Source organism: Tauraco erythrolophus, chromosome Z (assembly GCF_009769465.1).
Source record: "Tauraco erythrolophus isolate bTauEry1 chromosome Z, bTauEry1.pri, whole genome shotgun sequence".
Classification (NCBI taxonomy): Eukaryota; Metazoa; Chordata; class Aves; order Musophagiformes; family Musophagidae; genus Tauraco; species Tauraco erythrolophus.
In genome coordinates, this window is record NC_141496.1 from 75384590 (window position 1) to 75399268 (window position 14679).

General features: G+C 33.6%; 1 protein-coding gene across 2 annotated transcripts in view; it reads left to right on the forward strand.

Moving 5' to 3' along the window:
• Positions 1–14679, forward strand: part of CNTNAP4 (contactin associated protein family member 4) — a 251849-nt gene that overhangs the window by 80054 nt on the left and 157116 nt on the right. For both annotated transcript variants that reach the window (XM_086630066.1, XM_086630065.1), the window contains exon 3: positions 5069–5262. In XM_086630066.1, the coding sequence (XP_086486192.1) occupies positions 5069–5262 (194 nt within the window). The remainder of the gene's footprint in view (positions 1–5068; positions 5263–14679) is intronic.

A 14679-nucleotide genomic window follows, 5' to 3' on the forward strand; every position in this document is an offset into this window, starting at 1 on the left:
TATAAAAACAATTAACGTAGGAAGAACTAACATCGAATAGAATCAAAATATTTTCTTTATTATCTGTGAGTGCAACTTCATGTCAGCATGTTCTTCATTAAAAGGAACTGTGTAATGCTTGGATTTTTTAAACAGAAATCAAGCATGAAACTTCTATGCTTTTCAGCCTGAATGTAGATTTTTGATACAGTGCATGCTCCTAATCTTGGTATTGACAAGAGAGTCAAAAATAAAGACGGTTAAGCACCTCCTGAGGCAAAGTTCACAAAAAAATATCTCTAGATAGAGGTTGTCTCCCTTGAAAAATGACTTTTCTGATATTCTGCTAATTCACAATAAGGAAAGACGTTTCATCAGTGGCTATTAGAAAATACAGTGAGAGGTAATTGAACAAAATGTATGCTTTACAAAAATGACACTGGCAAAAATAAAAATTACAGAATTAAGCTGAAGATTGCAAAGTCAATCATTCAGAAAGTTTAAGGATGACAAAGTTTTGTTCTTCCAGTTAATCTTAGTTCAGCTCTGTGTGCTCATATATTTTGACACTGTCTTGAATAACGTACACAGTATCTGCATCCCTGTAGAGACTCTTGAGGATGTCCGCAGATCTCTCTAGAAGCAGCACCACACAGCATGAACATCTGACAAGTTTTTCTGGTTTGCAACAAGATCCTTTCAACATCTATTATGCCTCCAACTTCTATGTGTCATCGTGCCCAGAAGTATGTCAAAACAAAAAAGACTCTGCCAACCACTGCAAGTTGGTACACACGTTAATCTTGCTGCAAGGATAGGACATGTTCCAAAAAAGACTGTAAAGTGCTGGGTGAGGAGCTAACATTCTCTAATAGTGTTTCCTGCAGGCCTGTGCAAATCTTTTACCTCCATGACACTGCAGCTAGCGGTCAGATGACAGGAGGACACCTGTCTGCTGGACAGTCAGACAGGAGAGCTCCTGAAGGGCTTTTGACAGATGAAAGCATTGCGTTAACCAGAGCAGCGCGGTGCTGCAGGAAACAAGTTGCTGCTGCTGAATGGTAAACCAGGCCAGCCTGTGTTTTCACACAGACCATTGCAGATGTCTTGCTGCTTCTGCTTTGTTATTCTATATGGGGTTTATGTGACATTGGTCGGTAGAGGGCTGACAGAGCGCTTCTGGGACTGCATCTTTATTGTAATCCCCCTAAAAAACTACTTCTGGTATTAAAAGCCTGTGTATCTGTGTCTCTTTCTCTTCTTTCCATGGTACGTAGTGCAGTATGATGAGGGTGAATAGGCTACCTGGTGGCTTGCCTTTCAAAAACTTCTGGAAAATGTGATACTAAAGGCAGAAATACCTCCCTCAGCTGGCAGCAGGCGATGCTGCCTTAACAGAGACTTGGCTTTTCAGGCATTTTTTGTTTACATCCTTCTAACTTGCTGTTTGTCTTCATTCTGAGCAAAGTTCTGCAGTTGCCAAGCGAAAACAGTTTTTGCAGATGAGCTTTAAAAATTATGTTCTCAATCCAGTCTGCCTGAAAACTCCCGTTGACTACAATACAACCATCCCTTTCAATTGAAAAGTTCAAAATTTTCACACACACACAAAAAAAATCTTTTGTCCTCAATGCAAAACATAGTACATCTGAAATCTGTTTTATTTTGTTTTGTTTTCAGTGAAATTGGCAAACTGTTTTATAACCATCTTTAAATGTATTTATGGGTTTACATTTTAGCTGAGTGTGAAGAATTTCTAACCACCACCTTGAAGTACAGGTAGCATAGATTCTTCTTAAAGAATAATGTATTATTACAGTACCTGAAATGGAAAATAAACATGGAACGAAAGTAAAACATTTTCTTTTTAAGAAATTAATACTACTTCACCCAGTGATATCCTTTTCATTGAGAAAACATAAGTGAATTGTCCTGGTTTTACCCAGGACAGAGTTAGCTCTTCTTTTCAGCAGCCAGAAGAGCTCTGTGTTTTGGTTTTAGTCTGAGACTTGCTCTTGAGAAGAATCCTGACAGCGCACTGATGTTTATAGTTGGCACTGAGGTCTCAAGGACTTTTCAGCTGCTGTGTTCTTGCCAGTGTGCAGGAACACAACAGGATAGGGGGGAGCATAGCTGGGACAGGGGGCCCATGACTCTCCTTATGATTTGAACTTAGACTTAGGATTGAGGGCCAAACCGGCCAATTAGTATTCCATATCATGCAGCGTCATGCCCAGTATAAAAGTGAGGGTCATCTGGAAAGAAGGACTTTTGCTCTTCTGGGACTCTCACTCTCGGACTCTCGGAGTGCTCTCTCTCTGTCTCGCTCTCTATTTTCGGGCCTCTCGCATATTTTAAGCCCTCTCGGGATTGCAGTGTCGGGACTTATCTGTTTCGGAATTGTTAGTTTGGGATGAGATGGGCCTCGATCAAGGGGTGGTGAGCAATTACACCGTACATCACTCATTTGCATATATTTATCATTGTGCATATATATATATATATTCATATATTAGTAGTAGTAGTATTAAATTGTTCTTATCTCAACTCACGTGTCTCTCTCCCTTTTCTCCTTTAATTCCTCTCCTCATTCCTGGGGGCTGGGGGGAGGGTGAGCGAGCGGTTGTGTGGAGTTTAGCTGCCGGAGTGGCCTAAACCACGACATGAATATGAATAACCTTGCCCCTGGCTATATTAGGAAGTGAGTATGTTTTCAATGGTATGCTGAGTTATTTTCTGTCATTAATGTAATACATAATCACTTGGTTAATTAGAGCAATAATAGTTAACAATAGACTTTTTAAAATCTGTTTTTATATCATTTAACTTAACTTGTGCATTTGAAAAGTAAAATACACCAAGTTGAAAATTCAATTTAAATTACTAACCACCACCTGTCCACACACATTGTTAATGAAAACAGACTGACGTGACAAAGTGTATGTAATTTAATTTCCCTCTTTTAAGCGCAGAATACCTCTGCTACATTATACTTATTTTCAGTGAATACCTATCCTAGACAAATGGTCTTTTCTTTGCTGTTTGTTCTCCGTCTGCATTTTCAAAGACATGTCTTTATGTCTTCTGTTAGATGTAGTCAGTTGAGTGTGCACTTAAGGAATAACTTACTCTGTGTCAGAGCTCAGATTTATCAGAGACAGATTAAATTTTGAAGGAATCTGTTCTCAGAAACTGCTAATTCTTGCCTATTTTGTCAACTTGCATGTGCAAACATTGAGGGGTTTTGACTTACGTGATGTAAATATTCCTTCAGAATTGTTTTCTTATAATCTTTTTTTGAAAAAATATTCTAAATTTGTTGGGATAGGGCATGAGAAGGATAGAATAATTGCCTTTAAGTCGCTGCTGAGACTAACTGTTGCTGCTTTTAAATCAGTTTGCTAAATAATTACATCACTAATTATGGTTATCTGAAAATTCAAATCCCCACTCAGCTACAGTCTCCATGACAAAAGGGTTAATGAAGAAAGCACAGAAAATTCATGTGTAGAAAATGCTATAGGTATATCCCAGATCTGATGTCTCCTTTTATGAAGAAATAGCGAAACATCTCAAAGTATTTACATGAAGTTCTAAATCCTGATTTAGAGAAAGAGTTAAAAAAGGAATATACAGTCTTTAACTCCACTCATAGATTTGAATCTGTTACATTTTAGTTAGTTCATAAATGTATGGACAAAGGAGTTACATAAATAGAGCTTTATGTATTTCTCTCAGTTCTTTCCACTTACTTTGCTGTGCAGAATGGACTTCATTTTTTGTGGCTTATGAACACCTATATTTAGTTTTAAATGACAGTTTTAAATCCCTAAATAACAATTCTTTTTTATTTTCTTTTTTTCCAAAGAAGGTAATGTTAAGAACCTGACTCATGACCCTGAACAGAATTAAATGTATGTGATGTTTTATTTACGAAATGTTATGCATCTTGAAGCCTATACAAGCATAAGATTGGATTGCAGTGTTTATTGATTGTTGTGGGAACTAGATATATCTGTTCTTGTTCTGTGTCTGTATGCTTTAAGAACTTTTCAAGGTGCCTGTGATGTGTGAATTTGTTTGAATTAGATCCAAACCTGTGCTTACAAAATGAATCTTTTGTCATTTATTGTCAGTCCATTCTCTAATAAAATCCACCAGATGTTAACTGTGTCTGAATACCTGCAAATTTTACAAAAGATTTTCATAAACCAACATTTATTCTTACGAGGCTATTTGCAACCTACTCTTGGGCTTTTCCATCCAACTATACAGACAAGGTAGTAGCTTGATCTAAAAAAATAAAAGCAGACTAAGGAAGACAAGGGAGAACTGTTTTGATATGTCATTTTGTCTTTTTGATAAGTTAAAATACTGTGGGAGTTTTAGATATAGCTATGTATTTTGGGTTAAACATTATCTTTGAGAACTGATCTGTCTCCTGATTGAAACTGCACATATATACCTCATACTTTTTTACAGTTTAGCCCACAAATTGGTTGGTCACTTTAAGAGAAGTGTAAATTTCTCATCTAACTGTGCTTTATTGCTTAATATACAAGTCTGTATATCCAGGCCTAACAGAACAGAATCATGTAGAATCATTCAGGATAGAGGGACCTCAGGAGATCTTCTAGTTCATATAAAATGAAACTGAGGTGTATAAAACAAATAAATAAAATTCGGAGTTTATTATTTGAAGAGTTTTGACTAATTGGATAACAATTACTCTGTAAAATTCCTTACCAAGCTTAGAGAGAAATAAAAGGGAGTGAATAAATTCACAACTTCTAATAGTTATAAATAGTTAAATTGTCATGTAATCTACATCAATTTTTATGGTAGTTGCTGAACAGTATCAAGACAGTTTTGGTGCAATTACCTCTTGAATTATATTCATAGAATCCTAGAATAGTTTGTCTTGGAAAGGGTCTTTAAGAATCATCTAGTTTCAAACCCCTGTCTTAGACAAGAGCATCTTTCACTAGATCACATTGCTCAAATGGATCAATTTATATTTGTCTATACACATTTTGTGTTAACTTGCTTCTTTTAGGAATACATTTAAACCCTTTTCATTCTTTTTAAGGTGCTGGTGGCTGGTCTCCACTTGTGTCCAATAAATATCAATGGCTTCAGATTGATCTTGGTGAAAGAACTGAGATTACTGCTGTTGCCACTCAAGGTGGTTATGGAAGCTCCGACTGGGTAACAAGCTACCTTCTGATGTTTAGTGATAGTGGACGAAACTGGAAGCAGTATCGTCAAGAAGAAAGCATTTGGGTATGTTTCTCAATAATGAGAATTAAGTTTCTGTAGAACGCTTAAAATACTTGTGCTATATATTGTTGCAAATATGAGTAAAGCAGTAGAATATAAAGAACTACACTGAAAGTGTTTAGATAATTAAACATACAAACTAATTGGTTTTTTACAAGATGAAAGGCTGTAAAAAGCAAAATCAAAGTCTTACTATTACTCCATTAAGAGTCTTAAGGAGTATTCTGGGGACTAAAAATGTACTGCAAAATCTCTTTTGTCTTGGTATATATGGTAAAGTTGTTTTCCCAAAGTATTGATCCCAGTGTGATAAACTTGTTTTTTTAATTAAGAAAAAAAATCATAATACTTGCTTTATCTTTTCTGGAATATTTAACTGATTGTATAAATTAAAACAAGCAACACAAAAAATAATCAAAATCTTAACCAAGAAAACATAAGTTTATTTAAAAATAAAGTATTTAGACAAAATTAAATTTTTGGTCATCTAATTCAGAGTTTAGTTTCTGATGTTCCAGCTTATTTATCTCCTATTACCTTTGTACATAATAATGATAATTAATAAGTTGTGTGGTACTCATCACATTCTATTCACATGAATTTTATTGAGACATACAATTCTAGAATAGAGTTGCTTCTGTCCTTGATTCCCATTGATTAGTAGCTGGGACTAAAAGAATATTGCTACCTGTGGTCTGCGCTTGTATCCTGTCACATTACTTCTATCCTTCTGTCCGTATAAAGAGCTGATTAATTTTGAAATTTTGCTAAGCTTTAGGCTTCAGCTGCTTGTTGCTGCAGTTAAACATGTTAAAAAGTATTTCATTTTATGCATTTTAATTTTGTTGACTTTTAATTCAAAATGTTCTTGTCATTCTTATTGTCAAACCGTATCTATGGTATAATGAGATTTTGCAGTAGCTTACTTGTTTCATAATTATCCTTCTTTTTGAATTTGCTACATACTTCCGCTTCAGATTGTGTTTTCATAACAAAGAGAAATAAATGAGTTTCTAATCCATATGGCTGTGGGGTGTAAAAAAAGAAAAACAACCTTCCAACTGTTAAATGAGCATAAGCTGCTACAATATTGTCTTTGCCTATCTTCAGACAGGCTGATAAAACACATCTGAGAGGTAGGGCTGCTTGATCTTTTCAGTGAGGGCTCTTTTGAAATCACATATGGGTATCACAAACAGTGATATAGATAGTTATTACTTTAATATTGCCACTAGTGTAATACTAAACAAAAGTTCCAAAAAATTGTTAAATGCTGATGCAGACATTGAGATAAGGAGATTGTTAGATCTGCAGGAGAGGAAAAGTAAGGTTTCAATTCCATTATCTCAAGCTTAATAAAAATGATTATTTTAATGGTTGCAATGCAGAATGGAGGTATGGCTTGCAGGCAGTGATGCATAATTCAAGGACGTAAACCATCAGATTCAGGGAAAGTCTATTGATCTTTTTTGTACATCTTTATTTGAGAGTTCTGCTTCTAGGGGAATATATTTTCTCTTTTCTAAGCTATGCGTAGACATAGTCTTGGAATGAAACTCCTAAATCTCTATTTATTTTATAGATTTTTTCTGACTGTTATCTGTTTATGTTAAGTCTTCTTAAATGAAGTGCCCAAGTTCATTTTAGGCAGGAACATCCCACATTTTATGACACATGCTGTGTTATTTCTATCCTCTTTTTAACTGAGTCATTGCCCTATTACAAGATTGCTTACCAGAGCTAACTTTTTTTTCCTTCTTTTTTTGACTACTACTGTGCATTACAAAGACGGAAGATGCCTAGTTTTGAAAGCCTTATGTTGCTATAAGTATTTCAGAATTCTTCACTGTATGTAAGGATTTACACTTTGTGATCATTCTTTCTAAACTTAGGTAGAAAAGAGACATGTGTTCTGTAAAATTTCACAGCTCTCTACTTTTTATTTTCCTTTGCAGAAGTTAGTTTTGAATTGTCTTTGTCACCTTATAGCTTATCTTAACTTAAGGTTCTGAAGCTCCTGTCATCAGTCATCACAGTTTTTTACTCACTGTAAAATTTTTATGACAGCTGAGATACAAAGAGGACTATCTGGGCATCTTCAACTGATCTGGTTATAAAAACTCTTTTTATAGGCTGTGGAAAGAGTAGTCTTTCCAAGGCGCATTCCTCTGAACTTAGATGTCTTTGTTAGGTTGAAATGAAACACATACAATAGCTTACTCCTACCCCACATATAAAATGTTTTATTGCTTCCAAGTTGGTGCTGAATTTGGATGTAGATATTCTAGTTAGGTGAGATGAACCTGTCTGCCCTCTCGCGGCTATAAAATATGATTTGTTTTCACTTTTCTGCATATTAGGAATTGGTTTAGAAGGAATCATGGTGATCATAGTCCTTAACCCTGCAATATAATTTGATCTCACTTTTCTCATTGACAATTTACTCAATACTTAAATGTAAGCCTTACTTGCTCTTTTATACCGGTAAGCAGTTCATTTTTTATGTAGATTTTATTTAGTATTTAAAATCCTTTAATTACTTAAAGATACTTTTGGAAGACTAACTCCATTACAATTACTAGGACTGCTCTCATTGTAGGTTAAGTATTGTTAAGTGTAGTTAGGTATAATTATTTTTTGTATTTTTTTCTGAGTTTGAGAAAAAATCTATTTGCACACTCATTTTTCTTTCTTTCCTCATTGACATGACTATCACTGTCTTTATCAAAGTTATCTCTAAGTATTTTTTACTTATGTTAAGACTTTTCAGGCAGCGATTCCTATGATTGGTAGCAATATCTTTTTAAACGTTGGTACAGTTCTGGTCAAGATACAATTCTTAAGTTAAATGGTTGTTATTAATGGTAAAATATACATTTTTGGACAGAAATCTTTCCCTTTGAGTGCAATTAGCTTAATCTTAGAAAGAGGTTCATTCAAATCAATTTTAGATTTTCTTTAATGTTACAGTAAATGTAAATGTGTTTGAACGAGGAATGTTGTGTGTTTTGATGTGTTTTCTTCAATCTATCGTTATTTTTCTGTTCCTTAGTGTATAATTTCAGAAGCTGTAAAGCCTGATCTCCCAAGCCCTAGTTTTCCACATAGTTCTTTTTTTACCTCTAAAATGAGTAGTGGTTGCAAATCTGCTTGTGTATTAAGCTACCAGATTTGTACTCTGGAAAGGGCAATTCTTTTTGTTTGTTTTCTTTCAAACTTCAGGAAGTATATGGTAAAACATCATAAGAAATGTATAGTAAACTTAAGCTTTGGTTCAAGAAGCACTAAGAAAATTTTTAAGTCTTTAAATATTACCTTTAATAGTGATACTGCTATTTTCTTCTTCCCAGTAATTTGTATTATAGATATCATCACCTATATTTTATCTATGAAGAATCTCATATTGTAATTGATAGATTATTTTATCTATTTGAGGCTACATATATTAATTCTTTTAACTAATGTAGTTTCTCGTTTTAACTAATTTCATAGTTTAGCATCGCAAATGTTTTTATGCTGTGTACTGACTCCTTAACATTACTAAACAAATGTTTCTTTTAAAAGGAGAGTAATAAGGTAACATGATATTCTCCATCATTTTCAAAAGGAGGAGCTGAGAGGGGGAAGAAGGAGAGCAATTTACATTTTGAATGACAAGTTTCCTTGGCTGATAGTTTCAGTGAAAGTATAAGTGACATAGCCCATGGGGAAATGCATCACAATATCATTCATTAGCAGGAATTTTTTAGAAAAAAAATGCAATATAATTTCTCTTCAATTAAAAGTTGATGGTTTCTTCTCTGATACAGCTTGGGAAATACACAGAAATTCAGCCTTCAGTTTTGTTGTTGTTTTGGTTTTGGGTTGTGTTTTGCTGTTGTTGTTTTTTTGTTTGTTTGTTTGTTTGTTTTCCCGAGAGAATAATGATTTATCCATTCCACAGCTACTATCTAATTTTCAGTTTCATTTGTTTGAATTTTTCTTCTAAAATTTATATCCAAAGCAGAGGTATTAAAACTAATATTTATACAACGTTAGCTAAAATTTGGGGAAATTCGGACCATTTTTGTAACATCTGTTTTAAAAGGTAAATCTTTGCAATATAGTTGTGTGTTTGTGTCTGATATGTTTATATGTATATTTAAGCTCTGAGATCTATTTTCCATTTTATCTTAGCTGAAGTTAAAGCTGAGAGTTTGTTTTACCATAATTTTCTCAATTTTGTGAATTTGCATAGAAGTAGTTTCAACCTCACAGTTGCTATTCTCTACATAGTATGGAATAAAAAGAATGAATGTTGAATGATTTGTTGTGTATGCATTGCTGCATAGATTACCAACTTCCTCTGTAAAAGATTTGGGGTGCTAGAGTTTATTGGAAACTTCCCAAGCTGTAAAATGACTCACCATTATGGAAAGTCCCAGGCACACGTATTCTGTGTTAGCCACATTATGTAATTCATGAGTACGGAGTTGCTTCACTGTTTTCTTGAAGCTGGTGGCTCCTCCTCAGTCTCGGGGATTCACATGTTGGCTTGAAGCTGTGATCCTACTCCTTGAAGAAAAGTCAGAGTCACAGTTCTTGATCATAACCTGCTTCACTGTAAAAGCAAAAGACTGTACCTATATGTTAATTTGCTGGATGTCTGTTATTTACTTCTTTGAATCAAAACAATATTCTATTGATTCCTTCTGCAGCCCAAGACACAGATAATTTAAATGGGTACTCCATCACTACATTTTCCTTAGAGATTCCAAATGTCATGCGTTCAGTAAGCAGACTGGTGTGTCACTTTTCTGTTGCTACTCACAGAAAATGAAGAACCTCTTTATTTATAAATTAAAGTAGGGCAGATGGTGATGACTTCAACACAGTTGGTTCTGATGTGCCTATATTTTTTGTAGCTTGTACATTGTTCACTTGTCTTAGATTTTCAGTCAAAAATCTCCCAACAGAACAGTTTTAACTACTTGACTCAACTTTGTAACTCAAGGATATGTAATGGCTTAGCTGCAACTGATCTGTCTTTCTGTAACATCATCAAAGAGAAAATAATCACAGTTATTCAGATTATATAACTTATGTGTAAAAACTCCAAAATGCACCAGTATGTTTAAAGCGGTTAAAAAAAAAAAAATATTTACAGCTTTAAATTTTGTAATTCTTCCTTGTAAAGGATAATAGCCTAAAAAATAAGAAACTGTGTTTTACCTTACCATGGAGACTAGAATTCCTCTGTGTCCTATGCAGAGCGTGTGTTTTAAATTAAAAAAATATATATGTAAAAAAGAAACTGAATGTGTATCCCAAAATTGCAAAATGTACCATTGGCATCAAAATGTCTTGTCTTTGAAACGTTGTGTTTCGGGAAAGTTTGTTAAAATAACAACAGGAGCATTCACAGCATCACTATCCCACAAAACACTAGATATAGAAATCTAATACACAAAACCAAATGCCACTAACTAAAAGGATGGGAATCAGGAAGACAGTAGTGAAAAACAGTGATTATCAAAATTCATGCAGGACAGAAGTAAATTTTCTGAATTATATTGAATCACATATTAAATATTCTCAGGATTTGAAAGTAAGAGATAGTATTTCGAAGTTTTAATGCCATACAAATACATCAGTTGTGTCTAGCTAGTTTAAGATGATAATTTAGAGATTTCCATCTTTAAAAAGTTGTGTATTAAGGTAAATATCAAATTTACTTCTTTTTCATAAAATACACAGAACAATATTACACAAGTTTTTGTAGTTCTTTATATTTTCTTCCTTATTTCACCGTTATCACAATTATAGTGAACCATACATAAATAGTTCCATATATGTATATATATTAAAAATGAAGATAATTTTTTTCAGAGCAATTTAGAGGGTATATACAATAGTGCATATCCATATGGTATTATCCATGTATTGTAATACTTTTTTTCTGTTATTGAATATAGTTATTGCAAGGAATAATTTTCTATTCTGAGTAGTCGAATTGGCTTATTTCACAGCTTAAGGTAGCACGAGTTTTTTCTGTTGTTGTGCATGGTTTGGGGGAGGGCATATTTCTGAGTAAGAGATGAGCACTGGAAGTGGGCATTATCATCTTCCATTGAACTCATCCAAGATGAATCCAAACAAGAATCTAAAATCTCATCTGAGATCAGAAAGATGAGGTTCAGTGAAAAAAGTTTGGATACTGAAACATTTATTGAATTCAGACATGTGAAATGTTTCCTCAGTCTGTAATTTCACTTGATGTTAGGAGGAGAATACAGACAGGTGAATAATTTGTAACTAATAATTTATTCAATGAATGTTTGTACTTTCTGCCTGAGAATTGTCTGTGAGAGGAGTGTGATTTGCATAAATGAATTTTCTATTTTCAAACTATTTGTAGAATAGTCTTTTAAAAATAGTTCATGATTTTTCTTCCACTTGCTACAGTATTCAGGAACATATCCTGAGCTGTTTTCAATATGTATACAGATCCCAATGATATGTTTAAATTGTCTAAGTAAGTAACCATAAGTGTTAAGATCAGAATAAAGTTCAGAATAATTAGTTTGAAACTAATTTTCCAGAAGAACTCTGTACTATTTTTGTGACACCATGGTGAATATATTTACAGTAACCCATGAACTAGAAAATTGTGAGTAGGGAAAACAAATGAGATATGAAAATGGTTAAAATAATTTAATTTAAAAAAGATTATGAATGATCAGTTTCAATGTCTGCACAGTTCTAGGGGAAATTAAATCCAAGCATCTTGGTACTGTTAATCTTCTGAATATTTCTAGTAACATCTGATTTCTTGCCGTTTCTCTTTGGTTCCACAACAGCTGCATATCTCTTGTAATTCTCAGAAGTAGTATATTGAACAACATTTTCAAAGGTCTTTGTTTACCTGGTAAAATGTAATAAAATGACACAAAATCTGACCTCTTCATCTTCTTTACAACCGACACAATGTTTTGGTATATGTACACCCACAAATGCAGAGATACAGTTTACTGTAGAAAACTAACTGATACAGATTCGAATAAATAGACTTTGCATTAAAATAAACCTTATATTTCACTATAATGGAGGGAAATATGAGTAGACTGATGTCAGGTAATATTACTCAAACAATGTTTTGCCTACTGTTTGCATGGGGAAGAAGCTTCTAAGTGTGTAGTTTGAGCTCAAAAAGAGAAACAATTAAGTGGAAAAAAATGCGGAAGGGTGGAGAGAGACAGAAGAAATCAAAGGAGGAGAATAGTCTAACTGGGGGTAAAAGGAGCTGGAAGGGAAAAATGAAGAATACAGCATGAAGAAAATAAGAGACACAAGGAAGCTTGGAAGGAACTATAAATGTATGGATTTATTATGGAGAAGCATTTCTGAAACTGGTTGCATGCATAAGCTTCTATTTATGATGTGGATATTATTATATTTATCTAAAATATTTAAATTCCTGAATTTATAAGCTTTTGGACTTCTGTATCCACTTCTGTTTAAAATGAATGCTGACCACACTGCTATTTTTAGACACTTAAATGGCCATCTAACAAGGCTGATTTAGCAGTCACAATGATTAATGCTCCGTATGAAATAACTTATAGTAGGTGAAGAGATGAATGCATGCATCAAGGTTAACCTGTCCCAGAATATTTAATATAAGCTAAAAAGAAGAAAAAAAAAGATTGAAACATCAGTAAATAATGCCGTGTTCTAAATAAAATCTAGATAAATTTTGTGGGTAAACATTAAAGAAATTATTAATGCCATAGAAGGCAAAATGTATACTATCACTGAATATATTATGGCAGTCCATATGCAAAAAAAACCCAGCTACATGCACACAGTTCAAGAAATCATATTTAACTAAGCATATCAAGATGCCTTGAAAATACTCAAGCCTAGTAGCACGTAGAATTAAGTATTCTTCTAAAATTAGACATTCACGTTAGTTTTAATATGTATGTTAGCACTGCAGTTATTAAAGAAGCTTGAAAGGAGCTTTGGAAACCAAATTTTAATGTGTTAGGATGATACTTTTTATTTTAAAGACTACTGCCCATGTAAACTAGTAAATTAACACTAGAGTTGGTTTCTGGGGCTGGTCTTCATCAAATCTGGTTTTCTGACAGTTATCTGCCACATCATGGTCATCTTAAGAGAAAGAAATAGAAAAGTAACTACAATTTGCTATATTTGGGTGGTAAATGAGAAACAGAAAGTAGTCAGTTAGTTGCTTCTGCCTTTCTCTGCATGTTTAGTTAGTGAATTTGTTCCATAAAAGCCTGAGCATGACTTTGCAATTCTAATATGCACAGATCCTGGAAAAGGCAGTGTTATTATCTTGAGTTGGTTTTCTAAGTATCAATAGCAGTTTTTCATGAAAGCAATTATTTTCTTTAGACATCTAATAATCTCTAATCTAAATGTAGTGATGGTGGCACACCATTTTTCCATGAAAATAATTCACTGTGATAGATGTTAAATTATTATACATTGTTTCTACTTATTGCTTGTCCTGAAGTCAATAACATCATAATATCCACTTTGTGGAAAATACTGTAGAAAATATTACAACTAGAAAAAGAAAACATTTTAATTCTCTGCCTCTCAGGTGTTGACTGCTATAGAGTGATACGACACTGATCATATCATTCTCATACTAATACGAAATGTTTGTGCTTGAACACATACTCCTGTCTGAAAAAGACTTATGATGGACGGGAAAAATTGTGCTGTGGATAGGAAAATATTGTCCCTATTTTCTGCAAAAGACAGATTGTGAATATTGCAGATGACTTGTGGAAATCAAACTCTCTCTGAAGAAAATAGTTCATCTTCGTAAATAGAATGGGATGTGTTTAGTTTGCTTAAGGCCTTTTGAGCTAGTAAGTAGTAGCAGACCCCAAATTCAACTTCTCTCTTGCTTACCCCAGCCACTCTCTTTGATGTAGCAAGAATACTTTCAGAAATGAGCTTCAGACTTCATTCAAAATAATCACTATCATACATGGATTTTTTTTTTAATTTCTGGTATAATCTCCGAGGTTTAAAGTTAGCCAAAGAGAAAGTCCTGAATTTTTATAAAAACTCTGGTCACTGAACTTCAGAGAAACCCTCAAATTTATTTTGAGCGCATACCATCTTAATCCTGGTCTTGTGATGGTCATGCCATTGTAATAGTGTATTATCTTTACAGCATAGTCATACTTGTATCATCTTCACATTTTACTTTTAGAAACTTAAAATTCCTTTAGAAAACTTATTCAACATTGAAATTATAGATTTCTAAAAGTAGAAATAGGAATTTAGAGATTTAAGTGTTGCTGACTTGCTTGAACCTGGGAGCTCTGAAGTACATTTAGATGCCCAAATTCCCATCTAAACTTCTAGGAATTTGACTTTTATCTGCAGTATTTC